Source organism: Scyliorhinus canicula, chromosome 10, assembly GCF_902713615.1.
Source record: "Scyliorhinus canicula chromosome 10, sScyCan1.1, whole genome shotgun sequence".
In the NCBI taxonomy this organism is placed as follows: domain Eukaryota; kingdom Metazoa; phylum Chordata; class Chondrichthyes; order Carcharhiniformes; family Scyliorhinidae; genus Scyliorhinus; species Scyliorhinus canicula.
Genome location: NC_052155.1, coordinates 103,636,225 through 103,661,179, shown reverse-complemented (window position 1 = coordinate 103,661,179; position 24,955 = coordinate 103,636,225). Strand labels below are relative to the sequence as shown.

Sequence of the window (24,955 nt, the reverse complement as noted above, 5' to 3'; positions counted from 1 at the left end):
CCAAACCCCTCCATGGCCTCACTCCGCCCCATCTCTATAACCTCCTCCAACTCTTTCAGAAAACTTTGTATTTCTCCAATGATGGTCTCTTGTTCTTTCAGCCCACAACTGACTAGCATGCTTTCAGACATGGAGGTCCTAAAGTCTGGGAATGCCTATTGCTCTTTGCCTCAACATGCTCCTTTAAAGCTACCTCTTGGATCAAGCTCTTGTTCACCTACCCTGATAGCATTAAGTGTCAAATCTTATTCAGTAACATTCCTGAGAGCACAATGGCACATTCTATACTATGATAAAAGTTGATCAGGTGAACAAATACTTAACAGTAGAATATATGAAGATATCAACACATTCTGTATGGGTCAATTATTCTTTGGAAAATATCAGAGGAGATTTAAAAAATTGACAAAACGATCTTGGACTGGTAAATTCAACCCACTTGCACCCTCGTAAACTTTGGATATCATCACCTTAGCTTACTTGTATAATTCAACACACACTATCTACACATGGAACAAAATTGTCTATATACCATAATTCAAGAATAGTGATAATTCTGAATTTTCCATGTCTATCTCAATGTTCAGATATTCAAGTGACTTTTCATATATGCAACTGATATGCTACGTACAAAAACTATGAATTTCATTGTCAAAATTCATACAATTCAATCAGCACAAGACACAGATTTTCCTGAATGGTGAAAACATCAAATACCCATAAATTAACGAGTCAAAACATTTCGATCTTTAATTAAACATGAAACAGCAATTCAAAATGTGTGATAGAGACTGGGAAGTGACCAATGGCGAGTGGGAGGATAAAGTAAATGGAATAACATGTAACTTATGGTTTATTAAAGCAAGCAGAAAACAGCAATTTGTTTTTTCTAAATAGTATGAAAGCACAAGGCCAGTTTTTAATCAAGTTGCATATAAGTAGTCTCAGAAATAGATCTTCTAAATATTATGCAATTTAAATTTATGATTGCAATATCCTTTTATTTGGATAATGGCCTGAATAATAAGTGGTTTTATAAAGCCATTCCAGAATTATCGCACTGAACAAAAGTTATATCAGCAGTATATTAGCATAAGGGATCCCATCAGGATTTTGAAAAGCCTCCAAATTTGACACTCTTATACAATAAATCAGAGATAAAGATTGTATGGTTTTCTAAATCAAACAATCGTGTATTTTTTGCATTCATGCAATACTTTTCATTTCCTTTAATCATATGTACTTTTTAAAAAACATTCCACTTCAATTTTAAATTTTAAAACACTGTTACAGACCCACAATTCAAAAGTAGGGTTGAGTAGATTAACACTATTCCGACCAAAGTACACTCAATTGTTTTAAATCAGGGAACAAAACTGCAACATTAAAGCTCCCAGCTGAATATTCTTTTGCTGTCAATCATTTAAAGACAACCATATTGATAATTACTTTATAGAGATCTGCCAAAGATGCATTACTCCATGCAACATTCAGAGTGAGAGAAAAGGTGCATGCAATGCCTTGGGTAATAAAACTACTGATCTAATAAAATTATTTTAAAAACCCATGAAAGGAATCAGAAGTGCCCCAATACACTGGTAGTTTAATAATTTGGACAAGGGAACAAATATATTTACTAAATCAGAGGGAAATTAAAAACGATTTATAAAAAAGTACTGTTGCCTGAAGACGATAAAGAAATAGCTCCAATGTTTTACTAAATGTTCTATCTTTACAGATAATTATTTTCGCCAATTATGCACCACATTATATCAGTACGGTAGTTGCAAGAATCAAAATGAGACTTGAAATCAGGAAACTCCATGGTATAAATGCACAGGAATTATACAAATTAATGCTAACTTACACTCTATTGTCTTTATACTAGTTCATTTAATTCAAATGTATGCAGGACTAAAAGGCAAAAGTAATTTGTTATTTAGACTTCAAATACACAATACAGTTTAAACTACTTGGGGACCGCAAACACTAAATATGAAACCCTAACTTAATGTGATAGATTTAATTGGCCCTGGACATTACAAAGACAAGATCACATTGGATACTACCAAATTTAAATACATTGAAAAATGTCCTAAAATAACTTAAATAGACTTCAAATTATGAACAATGATTTTCGATTCTGTGCTTATAAAAATTCAATTTATCTTCTATTAATTAGGCTAATGGTACCTACTGAACATACATATTATAAATTAAGGCAATCATGTCGGAGACTCAATATAGTGGTCTACGTAAACAGGAGACTATGGGTTCAGCATCTCCTACGTTGATTGATTTCCTGTGAAGTAATATTCAGAAGTATGAAACTGTGAAACACTAAATTAATTCATGCCATAACACCTGCTAAACAAGTATTGGATTTATTAAGCTAGTGAATCACCTAGAGGAGAAAATTTTCCACTTCCATGATAGTAATCTGCCAGAAAGGCAAACATTCAAAGCTAGGAAGTTATATTTAAAAGACATTACAGAAGTCTAAAAAGTTAAATCAAACCGAGGTACATTTACTTAGGACAGTGTCATCAATGTTCGTATCAAACATCTAGCATCTCCTCCATAGACAAATGCACTTTTCTGAAACCTATGTAATACATAGTACAAGAAAAAAAAGCATTGCATTCAACTGGTTGCACATACATTTTTAAAAATTATATTTCGAAACCAGGAATAATTTGGGGAAAGAATCTTGCATAACTTCTGGTTTGTTTCACTTTTGGCAAAATATTAATTCCATTTATTTGCTTTAATTACTACAATAGTTTTCACATAGGTATTATATTGGATTTATTAGTTTTAACTAAAAATTACATGATATCCAAATGGTTTCTGTAGAGCTAAAATTAACTTTAAAATAAATCCTACAACACAAAAAAGTAGGTTGAAGAGCTAAGCACTGTGAAATCTCAGATCATTGACCAAACTACACTCGTTAATTGTTAGTATTAAACAAATCCAAAGAAAAGATTAATTGGTTTCTCACATTCATTCAATTTCTGGATTTCAACTAAGAGGATGAGTTTAGAAAGACAGCAGTTATTGATAAAAAGCTTTAGGAAGGCAAAAAGTGCTTGACATATAGCGCTCAAATGTGTTTTGTGAAACAACAGTATACGGGCAAATGCAGCAATGAGAACCAACAGGAAACGCCAATCTCGTGTTCAAGTGTTCAAAAGAGGTTGCCTTGAGCAGTAAAGTTCCAATAACCATGGTTCCTGGAAGATACTAGTAAATTTCCAAGGTTTGTGTCATTAGTGTTGTAACTCTGGTACAGCATGTCCTTTCAGTTACTATTTGCTTCTGTTGCGCTCCTGTAAAAACAGCACAGAAACATAAGTGCTAAATATCTGTGTTTTCAATCACTTCAATAAAACATAATATTTGCAATAAATATCATATTAGCTTTGAAATATATCCTTGCGATGGATATACTGACAAATCCAGGTTTGTTTCGAGCAGCTTAATTAAATAAAATTCCACTGTTGTCCATGCAGTGCTATTGAAACCTGCCAAACCCACATCCAATATTTTCCAGACCCAATAATAGCAAATAGTAGACCATAAACAAAAACAACATTACAAAAATATCATTGCAAATGGAAAGAATAGAGCATTGACAGTAGGGCCACTGCATCTCTGTATAAACATATTTTGTTTCGTTTTGCACTATAAAATCAGCGGAGAACACAACTTTGCAGTGATCTTAGCAAATATGACTGACTGAAAGGAAGACTTGTTAAGCAAGAGAGATATTAGGAAATTGGTCCATTGGTTGCCTGTGGCAGGCAATTTAGGGGTTAAACAGACTGAGGGAAAAAAACCTGCCAGCACAGAGTCAGAGAGATATGCCCACACCTGGCCGAGTTACATTGTCCCAGTCAGAGTTTAAAATTTTTTTTAAGAGTACCCAATTAAGGGGCAATTTAGCATGGCCAATCCACCTAATTTGCACATCTTTGGGTTGTGAGGGTGAAACCCACACAGACACGGGGAGAACGTGAAAAATCCACATGGACAGTGACCCAGGGCCGGGATTCGAACCCGGGTCCTCAGCGCCATAGGCAGCAATGCCAACCACTGTGCCACCGTGCTGCCCGTCCAAGTCAGAGTTAAACTTGTTAATGGGAATATATAGGATGCCCCACGTACATTGTTCTTTGGGACACACCTGTCTGACCAGCTATTAGCCCATTAGAGTCGGGTGGCTGCTTTGCCCGTCAATGGGACATATATCACGCTGGACAGCGCGAGCGGGGGGGGCGCACAACAGAGCGAGGGGCGCGCGCGAGAGAAACAAGGATGAGAATTTCAAAATCAAGATGTTGCTTGACCGGGAGCTATACAAGCTTGTGGGCACAGGGATGATAGTAGAAAATGACTTGATGTAATTAAAACACGGTCAAAGATTTGGATTACCTCAAATTTAAGGAAGGTAGAATGTGAAGACTAACCAGGATTGTGTTCGAAATGTCAAGTCTATTGGCAACAAATGCATAAATGAGGGTTTAAGCATAAAAGATCTGAGACAGAGGTGACGTCAGTCAATGTTATGGAGGCGAGAAAAGGTTGGTTCTCAGATAAGCAGTCTCATAATTTAGCAATTGTGAGAAGTCAAAAGAGGTTCTGGCGAGGTAAAATTGACAGCGTGCTAACCACAGTGTGGTAATTAATAATGTAATTTTGTATGATGTCACCAAGAGGCAACATGCAGATGGAAATAGGAAGAGGCCATGGATCACCGTTTGGGAGCACTAGAGATGGCAGTGCAGAAGCAAGAAGGGAAGCCAATGCAAGTGATTCCCTGGATATGATTAGACAGACAAGAATGGATCCAGATGAGGACGGTCCCACCCAAATGGACAACAGTGGATAAGATTTGGAGGAAAACGGTGAGCAACCATGTCAAAGGCCATAGGCAGTTTAAGAAAGACGAGAGGTTTACCAAGGTTACAGTCACATAGGATGCCTTTGAGACTTTGATAAGAGCTGTTTGAAACAGAGGAAGGAACCTGACTGAAGGGATTCAAACATAGAGTTCTGGGAAGATGGGATGAGTCACATTATAAAGATGAGTCAGCTACAGTACAGACTTTGTTTGTACCGATTGCTGAATTTGGGTGCATTTGAGTGCTGTAGTGAGGGTTTGGTGACTGAGGGAGTTAGGTGAGGAGGGAGCAAGATGCTCCTTTCATTTCCTCAAGGAGCAAGAAGGGAGTGGGGAGTTTACAGAGAGTGCAGCTGACTGGGAGCAGAGTCGGAGGGCAGAGTTCCAGTTGGTCCACAGTGCAGCTATATTCTGTAAGGTAAGAGGGGATGGAAGCTAGGACAGTTGCATGCTCCTCCTGTGGGATGTGGGTGGTGAGGGATACCACCAATGTCCCCGCTGACAACACCTGCGTGAAGTGCACCCAACTCCAGCTCCTCAGAGACCTTGTTAGGCAGCTGGAACTGGATGAACTTCGGATAATCCGGAGGTAGCCACACCCAAGGTACAGGACAAGAGTAGCTGGGTTACAGTCAGGGGAAGGAAAACGAACGGACAGACAGTGCAGGGATCCCTCGTGGCTGTTCCCCTTCAAAACAAGTATACCATTTTGGATGCTGTTTGGGGGGGGGGGGGGGGGGGGGGGGGGGTGATTGAGTCGACAGGATTCTTAAGGGGGAGGTGGGGCAACCAGAAATCGTGGTGCACATAGGCACCAACGACATATCTAAGAAAAAGGAAGAGGATCTAAAAAGTGATTTTAGGGAGTTAGGTTGGAAGCTAAAGAGCAGGACAAGCAAAGTAGTGATCTCAGGATTGCTACCGGTACCACGTGCAAGTGAGGAAAGGAAGAGAGAGCGAGTGCAGCTGAACACGTGGCTACAGGGCTGGGGCAGGACGGAAGGCTTCAGATATGTGGATCACTGGGATATCTTCTGGGGAAGGTGGCACCTGTACATGAAGGCCGATTGCACCTAAACTGGAGGGGCACCAATATTCTGGGTGGGAGGTTTGCTAGAGCTCTTCGGGAGGTTTTAAACTAGTTTGGCAGGGGGATGGGAACCAGAGCTATGGATCAGAGGATAGAGCAGCTGTTGAACAGGCAGAAATAGTATGCAGAGAGTCTGTGAGGAAGGATAGACAGTTGATAGGGCAAAGTTACACTCAGTGGAATGGGTTAAAGTGTATGTGTTTCAATGCAAGGAGAGTAAGGAATAAGGGAGATGAACTTAAAAGCATGGATCAGTACTTGAACTACGATGTTGTGGCCATTACGAAGACATGGATTTCACAGGGGCAGGAATGGTTGTTAGATGTTTTCAAAAGAATAGGAAGGGAAGTAAAAGAGGAGGGGGAGTGGCACTGTTAATTAGGGAGTGCACCATAGCTGCAGAAAAGGAGGTAGTTGAGGAGGGTTTGTCTACTGAGTCAGTATGGGTGGAAATCAGAAACAAGAAAGGAGCAGTCACTTTATTGGGAGTTTTCTATAGAACCCCTCAATAGCAGCAGAGAGATGGAGGAACAGATTGGGTGGCAGATCTTGGAAAAGTGCAGAAATAACAGACTTGCTGTCATGGGTGACTTCAACTTTCCTAATACTGACTGGAACCTCCTTAGTGCAAATGATTTGGATGGAGCAGATTTTGTCAGGTGTGTCCAGGAAGGATTCCTGACTCAATATGTAGATAGGCCGACTGGGGGAAGGAAGCCAGATTGGACTTGGTGCTCGGCAACGAACCAGGCCAGGTGTCAGATGTTTCGGTGGGAGAGCATTTCGGTAACAGTGACCACAACTCCTTGACCTTTATCATAGACAGGGAGAGGGATAGGAACAGACAGTATGGGACGGTATTTAATTGGGGAAGGGGAAATTATAATGCTATTAGACAGGAGCTGAGGAACATCAAGTGGGAACAATTGTTTTTGGGGAAATGCACAACAGTAATGTGGGGATTGTTTAAGGAGCACTTGCTGCGAGAGCTGGATAGTTTTGTCCCACTGAGACGAGGAAGGAATGGTAAGGTGAAGGGGCCTTGGATGACAAGAGAAGTGGAGCTTCTAGTCAAGAGTAAGAAGGAAGCTTAGCTTATGCAAGGTTGAGGAAGCAAGGATCTGGCACTGCTCTGGAGGATTACAAGGTAGCCAGGTAGGAACTCAAAAATGGACTGAGGAGAGCTAGAAGGGGGCATGAAAAAGCCCTGGCAGGAAGGATTAGGGAAAACCCCAAGGCATTCTACACTTGAGAGAAAAAAAAAGAGGATGATCAGAGTGAGAGTAGTGCCAATCAGGGATAGTGGAGGGAACTTGTGCAGAGTCTGAGGAGATGGGGGAGGCCCTAAATGAATACTTTGCTTCAGTATTCACTAGAGAGAGGGACCTTGTTGCCCATGAGAACAGTGTGAACCAGGTTAATAGACTCAAACAGGTTGATATTAAGAAAGAGGATGTACTGGAAATTTTGAAAAGCATCAGGATAGTCCCCTGGGCCTGAAGGGATATACCCAAGATTGCTATGGAAGCGAGGGAGGAGATTGCTGCACCTTTGGCGATGATCTTTGCGTCCTCACTCTCCACTGCAGTAGCGGCGGATGATTGGAGGGAGGCGAATGTTGTCTCCCTGTTCAAGTAAGGGAATAGGGAAATCCCTGGGAATTACAGACCCATCAGTCTTAAGTTTGTGGTGAGCAAAATATTGGAAAGGATTCTGAGAGATAGGATTTATGATTATTTAGAAAAACATAGTTTGATTAAATATAGTCAGCATGGCTTTGTGAAGGGCAGGTTGCCTCACAAGCCTCATTGAATTATTTGAGCACTTGACGAGACACATTGACGAAGGTCGGGCAGTGGATGTGGTGTATATGGATTTCAGTAATGCATTTGATAAGGCTCATTCAGAAAGTTAAGGGGCATGGGATACACAGAACTTTGGTTGTCTAGATAAAGAATTGGCTGGCCAAAAGAAGAGAGTGAGTGGTAGTGGATGGAAATTATTCCGCCTGGAGGTCAGTGACCAGTAGTGTCCCGCAAGGATCTGTTCTGGGACCTCTGCTCTTCGTGGTTTTTATAAATGACTTGGATAAGGAAGTGGAAGGGTGGGTTAGTAAGTTTGCCAATGACACGAAGGAATGTTGGGGGAGTTGTAGATAGTGTTGAGGGTTGTTGCAGGTTACAACAGGACATTGACAGGATTCAGAACTGGGCCGAGAAGGGGCAGTGAGAAGTGATTCATTTTGGAAGGTCGAATTTGAATGCTGAATACAGGGTTAAAGGCAGGATTCTTGGAAGTTTGGAGGAACAGAGAGATCTTGGGGTCCACATACATAGATCCCTCAAAGTTGCTACCCAGGTTGATAGGGTTGTTAAGAGAGCGTACAGTGTCTTGGCTTTCACTAACAGGGGGATTGAGTTTAAGAGCCACGAGATTTGCTGCAGCTTTATAAAACCCTAGTTGGACCACACTTGGAATAGTGTGTTCAGTTTTGGTCGCCTCATTATAGGAAGGATGTGGATGCTTTGGAGAGGGTACAGAGGAAATTTACCTGGATGCTGCCTGGAGGGCATGTCTTATGAAGAAAGGTTGAGGGAGCTAGGGCTTTTCTCACTGGAGCGAAGAAGGCAGAGAGGTGACTTGATAGAGATGTACAAGGTGATGAGAAGGATAGAGTGGATAGACAGAGACTTTTCCTCAGGGTGGAAATGGTTGCCATGAGGGGACATAATTTTAAGGTGATTGGAGGAAGGTATAGGGGAGATGTCAGAGGTAGGTTCTTTACAGAGAGTGGCGGGTGTGTGGAATGCACTGCCAGCAGAGGTGGTGGAGTCAGTCATTCGGGATAGCAGTAAATTGAAGGGGTGTAGGTTAGGTTGATCTTAGATTAGGATAAATGGTCGGCACAACATCGTGGGCTGAAGGGCCTGTACTGTTCTATGTTCTATGGATTTGATTTATTATTGTCACATGTATTAGTACACAGTGAAAAGTATTGTTTCTTGCATGCTGTACAAACAATGCATAGCGTACATAGGGAAGGAAGGAGAGATTGCAGAATATAATGTTACAGTTACAGCAAGTTGTCGAGAAAAGATCAACTTAATACGAGGTAGGTCCATTCAAAAGGCTGATGGCTGTAGGGAAGAAGCTGCTCCAGTCGGTTGGTATGTGACCTCAAACTTTGGTACCTTTTTCCTGGCGGAAGAAAGTGGAAGTGAGTATGTCTGGGGTGCGTGGGTCCTTAATTATGCTGGCTGGCTTTCTGAGGCAGCTGGAATTATAGATAGAGTCAATGGATGGGAGGCTGGTTTGCGTGATGGACTGGGCTACATTTTGTATTTTCCTGCGGTCTTGGGCAGAGCAGACTTCATACCAAGCTGTGATAGAATGGTGCATCTGTACAAGTTGGTGAGGGTCGTCGCTGACATGCCAAATTTCCTTAATCTTCTGAGAAAGTAGAGTCGTTGGTGGGCTTTCTTAACTATAGTGTCGGCATGGGGGGACCAGGACAGGCTGTTGGTGATCTATACACCTAAAACCTTGAAGCTCTCGACCCTTTCTACTTCGTTCCCATTGATGTAGACAGGGGCATGTTCTCCACTATGCTCCCTGAAGTCAATGACAATCTCCTTCGTTTTGTTGAGGGAGAGATTATTGTCGTTGCACCAGTTCACCAGATTCTCTGTCTCATTCCTGTACACTGTCTAGTCATTGTTTGAAATCTGACCTACTATGGTGGTGCCATCAGCAAATTTGAAAATTGTGATGTGAAGGTTTGAGATAGGATGGGAGTTTGCAAGGACAATGGGGGTTAAGGATTAATTTTCTGAGGCGTGGAGTGATGAGGGTAGCTGATGGAGGGACAACAACTGAAGAGAAACTATTTACAATACAGGAAACCTAGTTCACTAATAGCAACCCTCCCCCTGTACATTTCACAATTAGCCAAGTTCCAAATTGCATTTTCTCAGTCAAAGGACTGGTTTAAGGCAATTTGGCTCGAAAACTAAATAGAACTACATTAGATAAGAAAAATTAAATATATAACAAAATGAACAAGACATAAAAAAGTACAGAAAAAGAAACAAGCCACATCCACCTAATTTTATTATTACTGTGATAATCATTATAATTAATGATTCCATAAGCATACAGCATGTGGATACAAAGATAAAGGCAGAGGTTGGTGTAGTGTAGAATTTCCTAATATAAAAATAATCAAAAGATTTAGATCAAAAATAAATGTTGGAAATCCATAATTGGTTAATCAATTTTTTTAAAAATAGGTTAATCTAATTCTGTGATATAATAGATATGAAGAATATTAGCCTAGATTTACATATCAAAGTAGCAGTGAGGCCAATGGCACTCACCGTTAATGCTATGACAACTTTAGGCATGTGGGAGACATGCTGTTAGACTCAAATATTCAAAAGTTTTCCTCAAGAGTTATGCCTCTCCAATATTAATTTGATGAACAGTATGTTGCTGTCTGTTTCGCCATTGCAATGCATTGAATGGCATTGTATTTTACTTGGTAGGTAAAATCTCCAGTCAAGTCTTACGATGCCAGTCCAAATATCCTTTTAATCACTGAAGTATTAATGAATTCCAAGCAGCCTCTCTGGCATGAAAAACTAAGCATTATAATTGTGGAGTCTCATTCCTTCAAGTTTTGATGGCTGCTGGAAATATTTAAATTGTGATTTTATTAAATATATGGTTTTGTTAGGATTTTTTTAATGCAATCTTAATTTTCCTTCCTAAATTCCTTTCTGAAGAGAAACCAGTGTACTCCTATTTTCCTTTCTGAACAGGATTTGACACTGAACTCACCCACTCCAATTTAGACTTCCTTATTGGCCCTTGAGCTGTTAAATTTCACAATCCTTGGACGGCACAATGGTTAGCACTGCTGCCTCCGAGGACCCGGATTCGATCCCGGCCCTGCGTCACTGTCGGTGTGGAGTTTGCACATTCTCCCAGTGTCTGCATGGGTCTCACCCCCACAACCTAAAGGATGTGCCTGGTAGGCCGTTTGGCCATGCTAAATTACTCCTTGTTTGGAAAAGAAATAATTGAGTACTCTAAATTTATTTTTAAAAATTCACTATCCTTGAATTTGATTGGGAGAAGCGATTGTGCTGTTCAATCAGGTCTCATATGCATCTTCCCTAACCTGACATTACTGACTCACATTTTCATTAACTTGTTACAAAAAATTTAAAGCAAACAGTGAAAGGAAAGTTTGTCTAACTATGGATGCTATTAGATTTCCTGATGAAAGAACACTTGGCCCATTTTGTTTCAGTTTTTGTTATCAACAGTCTTGTTCTGGCCATATTCTAAGGCATGGGAACATGCTGAAGATGTGACTAAAGGAAGATGGGAGGAATGAGACCAAGCTAGAGAAAGAAAATGTCAGGCAATTTGAAATTGAAAATGAGGCTCCTACCAGCAACAGAAAATGAAAGCAGAAGTCCCCGAGGCAGAGGGTCTGAGGCAGAGGAAATGAACAAAGGACATGCCCTTAGAATAGCAGTGATCTTCCTATTCATTGATGCAAGTAGATAGCTACTGTCAACTAACTACCATAAAAATGTGTTCAGATCACTTAAGGGAGTAACTAACGTCACTGAACCTTAGAGGGTATCAATAGCAAACCATTTATAATAATTTATGACAAGTTGTTGAGTTGCATTGATGGGGAGGTCAACTTGAGGGAGTTAAAATTTAACAATGCTGTGGGAAAAAAAGGTTAAATTTAAAGCGCTTAATCTCAAGACTGGCAGCCATAAAGTTTGAGTTAAAGAGCATGAGATTCAAGTAGCGCTTGAGAAACTAAGATAAGACAAAGAGCAACACAGGAAGGAGGGACAACACAAATGAGGCCATGAAGGACAAAGAAATGCCAGCATGAAGCCAATGAAAACATGCTCTTGAATCTATAGAGAAATATACAAAGGAGTCTGCTAAGTGTAGCTGCAGAACCTGTGCCACCAAGGATTGCATAAAATTTGAGAGTCACTAATAGTCTTGATCATTTTATTGATGCATTTGAATTGTTAGCCAATTATTATTAAGTGGAACAAAATAAATTGTTCAGCCACTTTCATCATCGCTATGGGTCCTGGCATTATTTGTGTTAATCGTGCCCATTGTAAGGACCATGAAACATGGACTTTACAATTTAATGCCCAAAAACAAATTTAGTAAGTCAAAAGAATCCAGGTGTGGTTATAGGGAAATGACTATTGTTTTTTCTAAATAAATGTAGAGTACCCAATTATTTTTTTCCAATTAAAGGGCAATTTAGCGTGGCCAATCCACCTAACCTGCACATTTTTGGATTTTTGGGGCAAAACCCATGCAAACATGGGGAGAATGTGCAAACTCCACACGGACGGTGACCCGGTGCCCAGATCGAACCTGGACCTCGGCGCCGTGAAGCAGCAGTGCTGACCACTGTGCCACCGTGCTGCCCGGAAGTGGCTATTGTAAGGGACTCCGACACTGCTGCCTACCGCTCTGGGAGGATTAAAACTCCCAGTATGCCTAGGGTTCTGTCACAAGGATAGCACACAGGAAGATTGCTCAGGAGACTGGCTCCTGGCATGAGAACCTGACCATGGGATCAGGGCTTTGGGATGGGAAAAGAGGCAGCAGAAGGTTGCTGTGCTCTATGGAGCTGGGGCACAGATAAGCCTGAGGGAAAATGGTGGTGGGGAGGGGAAAGAGAGCTGGGCACACAGAAGACCATCGCTCAGTGAAGCTCTACTTATTGGCAGCATCTCAGATAGGGAGTTGGGACTCAGGGAAGGCCAGGAGATACTGGAGGTGGAAAGTGAACAGCAGTTGCGAGTGAACAGCAATATGGCTGAGGAATATGCCCATGTTTACTTGCTGGAGTCTAGAGCCTGGGACTGAATCTCAGAAACAGACCAACTCGGTTAGAAAAGAAGATTAGAAGGGCTGGATAGGGAATATATCAGAGAGATCAGGAATAGTGTGCATTTTAGTGATGTTTGTACCTGTGGAGCTCAGGTGGATAAGAACTGCCATTGGCTAGAGATCAGATTCACCATTTGAAGGAGAGGAGACGAAAGGAAGACAGAGTTTTAAAGAATTTTTGTGCCTCACTGATTACTGATGTCTGGTTGGGTTGTTGAGAAAACTTGTGGAATTTGTCATGGTGGTGCCTACCATTTCATGAGTAGTTCCTTGTATTATCAACCACAGTTTGCCTGTTAATTCATGTTTGACTTATTAATTCTGTGGAGTATTAAATTGCATTGACTACTCGCTTTTTGAATTTTGTATAGTAATTTTTTTCTGTTTGTTTAAAACAGTTGAATCGTGTGACTTTATTCTCTTAGTAAATGCATGGAGTTTCAAGTGACATCTACTTTAACACAAACATACTGGCCTCTAACTGAATCATAACACTCTCCAGTATGAAAACAGAGTACATCCACCGGAAAATAAAAATAACAGTCTTCAAAGGTCTGGAGTTAGTTCAAAAAAAATTCATATGATGGTTGCAGCACAAGAAGAGGCTATTCAACCCATTGTGTCCATACTTGCTCTGTGTGAGCAACTCAGTTAGTCCCACTTATCTGGTAGTCATGCTAAATCTGAGTTGCTTATTCAGTTTCCTTTTTTAATGATGTCTTAATTGATCTCAAGATGGCGGCAGAACGTGGCGACTCTCTGCGGGTTCTCTCCCAGATACTCTTCCTACATCTCTTATACCTGTACTCTACAGAATACTACACCACGTATGCTTCACCTGATGCCGAAGTCTATGCATTTAAATTGTGTATTTATGCATGTCCTATGTTCTTCATGTATGGAACGATCGGTCTGGACTGTATGCAGAATAATATTTTTCATTGTAACTTGGCATACTATAAATCCAAATCCTTTTGAAAGCCAAGTTTGAATATGCTTCCACCACATTCTCAGGCAGTTAATTTCCTATCTTAACCAGAGTAAAAAGGTTTTTGGTGTTGCTGTTGACTCTTTACCCAACCACCTTAAGTCAGTGTCCTCTGGTTCTTGCCTTTCCACCCATGGGAACCATATTCCTCCATCTATACTATTCAGGATTTTGAACATCTCTAACAATCTCCCTTTACTTTATACTGATCCTCTTATTGAAATATATTACTTCAGCAGGAGCACATGTTTTAGCCTTCGCCTGGCTGATTGCTCACAGGTGGATCCTGCTGGGGTGGCGGTCAGTCACTCCACCCTGTGCCTTGGTGTAGCTCGGGAATGTAATGACGTTTTTGAATCTGGAAAAGGTGAAAGTTGCTTTATTTTTGGGGGGGGGGGGTCCCCCACAAGGGATTAGGTTTGTTTCCACGACATGTAAAGGAGCTGGTTACCATTGGCTGTTTGGGGAGTGGAGGAGCGCAAAGTGGGGTATTTCGTTGAGGTTACTTAGGGGGGTGGTTTGTGCAGTTTTATCTTTGCTATGCTGGCCGTTTAAAATGTTAAAATATCAAAAACATGAATAGAAATATTTTCCAAAAATTGTATTATTTCACACGTCTGTGTTGAATTTCTTCTGCCATGTCTCTGCCCATCCCACCTGTCCTCTAAGTCGATCATTATCCTCCTCACAGTTCACTGTCTTCCCAAGTTTTGAAAGTGTATCCTATTTTAATATGCATCAGGAAAAGCAGTGTCCTACTCCTGACCCTTCAGTCCTAAAACAAGTGTTCCCCACTACTCTGTTCCCTTTCACTCCATCAGCATTGCACCAATGCTGCCACTGTCTTTTATTCCATGAACTTTAACTCAGCTAACATGGTACTTTATCTAACACCTTTGGTAAATCAAAGAGGAAATGCTGGAAAATCTCAGCAGGTCTGGCAGCATCTGTAGGGAGAGAAAAGAGTTAATATTTCGAGTCCAGACGACCCTTTGTCAAAGCTAGTTGGTCTTGTAGTTCAAGGAGAGTCAGACGGCTGAATTAAGGAACTTTCAAAGTATTTTTGGTTGAGTTAATTAGTTAATGGGGAAGAACCTTTTCTGTAGTTTTGTATAATAGATTACATAAGTACCCAATTTATTTTCCAATTAAGGAGCAATTTAGTGTGGCCAATCCACATAGTCTGCACATCTTTTGGGTTGTGGGGGTGAGGCCCACGCACACGAAGACAACCTGGGACCTCAGCACCATGAGCCAGCAGTGCTATCACTGCGCCACCATGCCTTCCTGATTACTTAATAGGCAACTACATTGTCTGTAACAAATGAGCTAAAATCAAAGTCTAAAAATGCAAAATCCCGTTGTGCTATTCTTTCTATCAGTTGATGGGAAACTCACTACCTTATGTTATTCATCTTGATGGGGAGCGCAACCTCACTCCCTCAGCATCCTTGGATGCATTCCTCCTAATCCAGGTTACTTTGTAACTTCAAGTACAGCCAGCCATTCTACTTCCTCTTTCACAATGACTTTGTCAACATGTTCCTTGTTAAAGACAAGTACTCATTCAATACCTCAGCTGTACCCTCTGCCTCACTGTGCAATGTTCTGTGGCAGGCATTGTCAAAGTCGGTGGCGCGACCCGCGGGTGGGTGCCGGGAGGGTCGCGGAACCGTCCGTCACGGCACTCCCGATCGCGCATATCCGCGCGCAACAGCCGGTCTTTAATAACACCGGCTGCAAACGGCCTTCAAAATGGCCACGAACATGTAAAAAAATGCGGCCGCACTGCGCATGCGTGCAATATGCGCATGCGCACTTATGATCGGGCATGCATGTGCAGTGCGGCCGCATTTTTTAAAATACAGTTGCAGCCTTTTATTCACAAGTTCGGGGGGGTTTTATTCATTTATATTATTCATTTTATTTTTTTCATTTTTGTTTTGTATTTTATTTATTTTTTACAAGTTCGGGGAGGGGTTTATTTGATAAAATTTTACAGGAAAAAAATTGCAGAACTTTGGACAGATGGAGACCCCATACTTTCCGACACCAGAAGGCTTCAACCTTCATCCAACAGGTTCCATTGGAGGAGCGTTTGAGGGCCAAAGGGACCCAAAACCATTTCCTCCATTTTTGTCAGCTGCAAACAAGGTAAGAGAAAATGGTGAGAAAATGGCAGGGTTGGGACCCGAAAATCGGCCGGGTTGGGTCCCAAAGATTAGCCGGTAGGTAAAAATGGGTGCCAGAAAAAAAGTTTGAAAAACACTGTTCTATCGTACCAAAGTTGCTGATCAGCTCTGAGTGACTGTCACAGCAAGGTCATTATTTTTATAGATTACACATACATCACAAATGACCATCTTTAAAAAAACTTGTGCCATAAAAAAAAGAGTATTAGCAATGTAATTTAATGGCTATTAAAATCTCAAGATGGCACATCATTGTTTACCCAATTATGGAAAAGGTTTTAACGTGTAGTTACCTTATTTGCCTTTTATACGCAGCAATTACACCGAAATGGTTTGGCTAACTACCAACTGGATTGAAGGTTGTTAATTTTGGGGAGGGGATAATTTCTGAATAACCGGAAGTTCAACCCTAAAGCAAATACAATACATTGAAGAGACAATAATTTTGAATTGCATCCGAATGGTCATTCAAGTGCAGTGAGATCTATAAAGCCAAGTATACGTGTCAAGTTTGAAAATTTTCAAATGATATACATAATGGACCAATTGAATTCAAAAGCTAAAGATAATTACCAGAATCCTTAAAAGCGTTCTAAAGATCTCAGACCTGTAACTGATAACCTGCAGTAGCCAGAGCAGTTTCTTGTGCAGTACAGGTTTCTGATTTACATTCAAATGCATTTATAGGTTATAACATGCTTTATATGCTCACGTTCTAGATATCACAAATGTTAGAAAAATTAACGTACTCATATCAGAGTTGCAGACTATATGCGTTCAACAGTTATTATATACTTACCCTACGTATGGCTTCCTCCTCCTCTTGACGCTTTTCATAATGTGCAAAGTCATCAAAGATTGAAGTGGTATGCTTGTAAGTAGCAATTATTTTAAGCACTTGTTTGGCTTTTTCCAGGGGCACTTCTTGTGTGTCCCTTGAGTTGGTAACTGGTTTGTTATCATTGTTTTCCAATCGAATATGCCGTAGTTGGTTGTTAGGTACGTCTTTCACAAAGATCCACTTCACTTCAAACTTGCCCTTCCACTTATCCTGTGACCATACTCCAGCAAAAGCATTATAGTCCACTGCTGACTTCATCTCAGCCACACCACAAAAATGTCCACTTCCATTTACACTGAAGAGTAAATAGAGTGGTCCTTTACCATTCAGGGAGCGGAAAGCTGCATCCAAACGTTTATTACCATGCTCAGTACTGCACCAAATAGAGTACTTGATAGAACGATGTATATCATCCTCAGAGTAACTTTTAATTATAAATACTCTGCCCGTCTTCAGACTCCAGTCAAAATCTTTGGGATTGTAGTTGTGTATGCCCTTTAGTTTTTCCAATACAGGATGTACTTCTCCTCCAGGTGGTGAAGGGTTTAATGATGCTATACCCAACACAAAATTCTCACTACTTGCCCCACTGGTCTGATTGAAGCCACCTCCCCGAATGCGAGGAGCCACCCAACGGTTTTGTGGCTGCTGCTGACCTTGAGACTGTGGTTGTTGAGGTCCTGGGTGTTGTGGTTGTTGATTTGTTGGGTGAGCCTGAATAGCAATTGGCTGCTGTGGAAGCTGATGCTGCTGAACAACAACTTGAGGAGGCATAACTTGCTGTGCAGGTGGGAGTTTGGGCACATTGCCTTTGTCTTCCCAAGTTCCAATATTCATGTTGTGTTTTATAGGTGGAGGTGGCACTGCAGGCCCACCTATTCCCATGTTAGTCTTAGGCTTTAGTTTGGGCTGAGGCTTTGCTGGTTTCCTAGCAATAGCAGCCCAGGATGTAGGTTTAGGTGCTGAAGTGGTCGTTGCTGGGGTGCTATTAGCAACAATGCTAGTGCACATACCTGTACTACTAAGAGCAGAACCTACAGTTTTAGTGACAGCTGTTGTCATATCACCTCCAATCTTCAGTCCAGTCATGCCTTGCTCAATGCTATTTATGCCAGGCACCTTACTCAAAGAGTCACTTCCAAATCCAGCTTGTCCATCAGCTATGGCTCTTCCAAGAGAACTAGGTGGGTATCCATAACTGTTGCTGTATGCAGAACTTTGCGTTGACTGTCCTTGCGATCCACTTGCTCCCCAAGTAGAAAAGTCTGCATTCCCAGGAAAAAAGTTAAATCCATGTTGATTCAAAAATGGTGGGGTGCTCCCCAAGGCCCCAGGCTGACTAAATACACCATCCGGTATAAAGTGATGCTCACCATTGCTCATTTGTCCATACGTTGTTAGGTATGGCATTGGAGGATCTCCCCCTGTTGACCAGGGAGCTTCACCAAGTGAATATGGAAATCCAATGGAAGGAGCATAGTAACTGGGCATATATGGGTCGGACATTGGTGGGTAGCTGTTGCTCTGCAAGAAATAAAGCAAAATTTAGCTAAGAACATCCAAACAAAGACTATACATTTTTCATATGTATGATCAGAACTTCTGCAAGGCCATTTATCGCAAGATAGAAGACACATCAATTTATAAGGACATAAGCAATTGCACATTCCCATACAATTACTAAAATACAGTTGCATTTACATGAATGTCCTTAAGTCATAGAGATAAAAAGTTTCTTGATTAATAAGGGGATCAGCGGTTATGGAGAGATAGCAGGAGAATGGGGATGGGAAACATAACAGCCATGATTGAATCGTGGAGCAGACTTGATGAGCTGAATTGCCTAATTCTGCTCCTATGTCTTATGGTCTGAATTCAAAGCCATTGTCTGCAGGTGGGAAAGTTTCTCCATACACTGGAGCAGAAAGATTTAATTTTCCTTGAGACACAGCACAAATTTATATAAAACGATTAAATTTTTGGTTCCACTTGAATGGCGAATAGTTGTATGCAAACTTCATGCACACTAAACACTCCCACAGTAGTGTCATGACAAATTTAATACAAAACAAACAAAATAAGAAACCCAAATCATACAAATTATCAGCCACGTTAAAAATGGGGAAATGCTTTAAGTATTTTTTTGGTTACATATTCACAACTCCTGAACTATTTAGAATTGTTAATTCAAACAAAGCTGAAGTCTGAAACAAAAAAATCCCTATTCTATAATACATTTCACAGATCTGCTGATGGATTGAATTAAACTTCCAGGCTAAGTGTTAATAGACCCAAAAACAGAATTACTAAAACTAATCTGCCTTAAGGGAAATGTCCACAATAATTTCCAACAGTGTGCATTTGTACTTTCAAAATGGAAAATGAAGCTTATGATTTTGCACCAGGCAAGTGTTTGGAACCTCTTAGAAAATTTCTCGTTGATTCTATATAAATACAAGTTCTTTTAAAGAGGTTGGTTCTATCATGATAGTTTGAGGCCTTCTAAAACCATATTTATAAGAGCAACATTACAATTGTGGGAAAAGCCCAATGGTCAAATGCCCACACAACTTTTCTATTATTTTGATACCCAATGTTGTCCCTTTGGATGTTATAAGCAGCTGTTCACCCCTTGTCCAATCAGCCATTCCTTATCAGAGAACTTGAGTGAATGCCGACCAAAAGGATGCAAGTAGAAATTATCTACTCAGATCCATTTTGAGACAACTAACACGGCATGGAAATACACAATGAAGTACTGAGGACCAGAGGGATCTTGGGGTGCATGTCCAAAAATCCCTGAGGCAGCAGGATAGGTAGATAAGGTGGTTAAGAAGGTATATGGGATACTTGCTTTTATTAGCTGAGACAGAATATAAGAGCAGGGAGGTAAGGATGGGCCTGTGTAAACCGCTTATTAGGCTAGAGTACTGTGCGTGCAGTTCTGGTCGCTACATGATAGGAAGGATGTGATTGCAGCAGAAAGTGTTCAGAGGACATTCACCAGGATGTTGCCTATGCTGTGAAGAGAAGCTAGGGTTGTTTTCCTCAGGCTGAGGGAGGACGTGACTGTGGTGTACAAAATTATGAAGGTCCTGGATAGGGTAGATAGGAAGAAACCTTTCCCCATAGTAGAGGGGTTAATAAACAGGGAACTCAGATTTACAGTAAGGAGCAAAGATTTATAGCGATGAGGAAAAACATTTTCACCCAGTGGTGGGAATCTGGAACTCGTTGCCTGAAAAGAGTGGTGGAAGCGAGAACCCTCAACATGAAGATGAGCACTTGAAATGCCATAGTATAACAAAGCTATGGACCAAGTGCTGGAAAATGGGATTAGAATAGATAGGTGTTTGATGGCCAGCAGAGACACAATAGGCCAAAGGGCCTCTTGCCGTTTTGTTAAACTCTTATGACTCTATGAGATGCAAATTTTCCAGCGGCTATTAGAGCCGAGTCCACAAAAGATCAGCCATGATCTCATTGAATGGTGGAGCAGGCTCGAGGGGCCAGATGGCCTACTCCTGCTCCTAGTTCTTATGTTTTAACATTCAAACTGGACCACTGGTTGATTTTCAACAATTTAGGTGATCTTAAGAGATAAAAACCTGGGGCTTTCCTAGTCTGTGCAGCTTAGCACTACATTCTGTAACATCATAAAGTACAATACAGATGGCAATAATTTTATTCATTGCCTTGGTGTGTGTTCCTGCCGGCATTTCCCCATTGGCACATAAAACGCTCATGCTCAATATACACACAAACAACACAAGGCTGTAAAACAGCACATTTTGCATTCTAGTCACTTGATAGTACTGAAAAATAATTCTGAAAAAAGACACACACTGTCAAAGCTCTTCATCTTACACCCAACACGACAGAGGCAAGGATGTCAAATTTCAAAGGGAGCAATAATTTCTACTGCATGAGAAAAGGATGTTGATTGGCAGGCAAGTCAACTGTGATTGGTCAAGGCTTTTCCATGTAGAATGAATCAGAGATCTAATGTCCCCCATGCTTTTAATTTAATTGTGCCATTTCCATGCAGTAGAAATTTTCTCCCTTTGAAATTTGGCATTCCTGCATCTGGTAGAGGCTTTTCCATGGAGAATTAATCAGGAAACTAATGTCCCCCATGCTTTTAATTTAATTATGCCCATTTCCCATGCAGTAGAAATTGTTCTCCCTTTGAAATTTGACATTCATGCACCTGTCCTGTATGTCTATAAGACCAAAAGCTTTGACAGCATGGCTCCTTTTACCAGCAGTATTTCACCTTCTAAAATATAGTGGCCCTAACTAACTTTCTACCTCCTCCTCCCTCTAAATGTAATGCTGAAATTAGAAGTTGTTGTTACCCTTCCCTTTTGCACGTACTGTGAATTTAACTCAAATGACTGAAAAAGTTGCTAGTTAAAGATATAGTTTAAAACCAAAAACCAAAAGAAATCCGATGCTCGTCCTTCAATTAAATAGGACCCCCGAGATCTTTTACGCCCACTTGATAGCACAGATGAGATCTCAATTTAACATCTCATTTGAAAGACCCACCACCCATATTCACTACTCCCTTGGGCTGTCAGCCTGGATTATTACTCAAATCCACGTGTGGGGCTTGGAACGCACAATTTTGAGGATCAGCGATAAGTGCCACCACTGAGGCAATGCTAATACTCAACCCCTTACTACTATCTTAATATCATCCACCAAAGTTTAAAATTAGGGCTTTCCTAGGCTGTGTGACTCAGCTTTACATTCACTCCCCCATTTACTTACTGAACTGTGAGGTTAGCTCAAGATCACATTCTATTTACATTAAGTTCAATATACATAGTCTGATATCCTTACAAACACTTCAATTAGTTAATAAATTCTTCCAGTAGCCTTTGTGCAAAGAGGTTGCCTGAAATTTCCATCTGCTGCCAACATATTTTCTTTCTACAATCATGAATCTAGTTTTTAAAACATGTTTTTGGCTCCTTTTTCTTATTTGAAAATTAAGATAAGATATTGCCCAAATGAGTTCTATTGGAAACAAAGTTTCAAAATCCAAATAAGAAACTGAACGGAACATGGTCTTTGACATAACGGTATTTATCCCATAATTGAGCAACTATTAACTGGGCTAAAGTACACTTTGTTCAATGTTAGGGTTTAATAACTATATTAGTAGCTAGCTAAAATATCAACCTAAAATCAAATAATGCCACCCCAATATCAGGATCCCTGATGTTCAGGTTAAGTGCTGGTACAACAAGCAGCTGATGTTTTCAGATAATACTAATGCAGCACCTTAGAACGATGCACAAGGACAATGCAAGGATTGGGGCAGGATGCACGAGAGGGCAGGAGTATAAGAGATGAGACTGGCAGCTACATAAAAGGGAAATCAAGTCTTCAGTAGGTGCTTAAGTAGTAAAACAGTCATAAAAGGGGCAGAGGTGGTGGGCCAATTATAGCCCAAAAAGGTGATCTATGCATGGTGGCAGAGGGCAAGGCTGATGTACCAAATTAATACTTAGCATGCCTTTACTAAAGGTACTATCAAAAGCAGCAAAAGAGGTAGTCTCCGAGACAATAGATTGGTTAACAATTGATGGAGAGTTATTAGATAGACCGGCTATACTTAAAATTGATAAGTTGCCAGGACCAAATGAAACACATCAGAGGATGCGGAGGGAAGAAAAGGTGGAAATATCAGACGCACTGGCCATAATCTTCCTATCCTCCCAGATAGAGGAGTGGGGCGAGGACTGGAGAATTGCAAATTGCTATAATAGTTCCAAAAAAAAGTTTAAGGATAAACCCAGTGACTACTGGCCAGTCAGTTTAACATCGGGGGTGGGAAAGAATTTGGAAACAATAACCCAGAATAGAATTAAATTTCAGGCAATTGTGGACTAATGAAGGAAAGCCAGCATGTAGTGTTAAATTCAAGTTACATTTAACTAACTTGATGAAGTAACAGAGAAGGTTATGTAGTGTATATGGAATTACAAAACAATTTGATGGAAGTACCACATAATAAGCTCATCAGGAAAATTGAAGTCTGAAATAAAAGGGACAAAGGCAGCATGGATAGAGTGGCTGTACGACAGGAAACGAGAAGTAGTGGTGAATACTTGCTTTTTGGACTTGAGGAAGGTACATTGGAGTTCCTCATGAGTGGGTACTAGGACTACTGCTTTTTTTTTTAAATAATTTTTATTGAAAGAGTTTCCATACAGACATTTACCCCTACTAATTTTTAAATTATTTACAACACAATCCCTCTCGGCAAATATCCCTCCCTCGCCCGCCCTCTCGCGCGCACCAGTCCTCCCCCCCCCCCCAAGCAACAACTTAACAAACAAGGCAGCCTACAGTTTCAGACATGAGCAGCGAGCAGACTTGCCCGCGTTACAGTCGTGCATGTCCCCCCACGACCATTGCTGTCCCCCCACGACCATTGCTGCCCCCCCCCCCCCCGGGTTGCTGCTGCCACGACCCCGAACGCCTATCTCTGATCTAAAAAGTCAAGGAAAGGTTGCCACCGCCTGGAGAATCCCTGTACCGACCCTCTCAGGGCAAATTTGATCCTTTCTAGCTGAATATAGCTAGCCATATCGTTAATCCAAGTTTCAACGCTTGGAGGCCTCGCGTCCTTCCATTGAATTAATATCCTTCGTCGAGCCACTAGGGACGCAAAGGCCAGTATTCCGGCCTCCCTAGCCTCCTGTACCCCCGGTTCTACCCCGACCCCAAAGATCGCAAGCCCCCATCCTGGTTTGACCCTGGACCCCACCACCTTCGACACCGTCCTTGCCACCCCCTTCCAGAACCCTTCCAGCACCGGACATGCCCAGAACATATGCACATGGTTCGCTGGGCTTCCCAGACATCTGACACACCTGTCCTCACCCCCAAAGAACCGGCTCATCCTTGTCCCCGTCATGTGAGCTCTATGCAGCACCTTAAATTGAATGAGGCTCAGCCTCGCACACGAGGAGGAAGAATTGACCTTCTCCAGTGCATCCGCCCACGTCCCGTCTTCTATCTGCTCTCCCAGCTCCCCTTCCCACTTGGCTTTCAGCTCCTCCCCTGATGTTTCCTCCGCCTCCTGCATTATCTTGTAGATGTCCGATATCCTCCCCCCTCCGACCCAGACCCCCGAGAGCACCCTATCACTCGCCCCCTTACTGGGGAGCAGGGGGAACCCCTCCACCTGCCGCCTAGCAAATGCCTTCACTTGTAAATATCTGAACATGTTTCCCGGGGGGAGCTCAAACTTCTCCTCCAGCCCTCCCAGGCTCGCAAACCTCCCCTCTATAAACAGGTCCTTCAGCTGCCGTATGCCCACCCTGTACCAGCTCTGAAATCCCCCGTCGATGTTCCCCGGGATGAATCTATGGTTCCCTCTTATTGGCGCCGCCAACAGACTTCCCATAGGACTACTGCTTTTGTTCATATTTTAATCATTCAGACTTGGGTGTACAGAACACAATTTTTAAATTTGAAGATGACATAACTTGGGAGTATTGTTAACTGCAAGATAGTGATAGATCTCATGAGGGCAGCGTGGTGGAAAGGACAGAAAGTAAGGAAGAATGAGGAGAGCCAATATGAACTAAAGGGTACAATCCTAAAGTGCTGCAGGTATACATGTGCAAAAATTGATGCATGTCTCAGGGTGTTAAGTAACTGGTTAATACAGCATACGTGATCCTGGGCTTTACAGAACCAGAGTGTAAAAAGAAAGGAAGTTATGACGACACTTTCTACAACACTAGCTTAGCCGCAACTGGAGTATTGGAGCCAATTCTGGGCACCAGATGAGGGGTTTAGAGAGGGGGCAGAAGGGACTTAATAGAATGATTCCAGAAATGAAGTACTTCAGTTACATGGATATATTGGAGAAGCTTGGATTGTTCTACTTAGAAAAGAGAAGAATGAGAGGAACTTTCATAGAAGTGTTCAAAATCAGGAGGGAGAAACTGTTCTTATT

The 24,955-nt window shown here is 41.5% G+C and overlaps 1 protein-coding gene across 3 annotated transcripts in view; it reads right to left on the bottom strand.

The window, feature by feature from the left end:
• Window positions 1-1,205: 1,205 nt before the first annotated feature.
• The window catches only part of ythdf3 (YTH N(6)-methyladenosine RNA binding protein 3), a 57,822-nt gene continuing 34,072 nt past the window's right edge, over window positions 1,206-24,955 (bottom strand). For all 3 annotated transcript variants that reach the window (XM_038809475.1, XM_038809476.1, XM_038809478.1), the window contains 2 exons: window positions 16,930-18,495; window positions 1,206-3,332 (listed from right to left, as the gene is read on the bottom strand). In XM_038809475.1, the coding sequence (XP_038665403.1) occupies window positions 3,312-3,332; window positions 16,930-18,495 (1,587 nt within the window). In that variant the 3' untranslated portion in view covers window positions 1,206-3,311. The remainder of the gene's footprint in view (window positions 3,333-16,929; window positions 18,496-24,955) is intronic.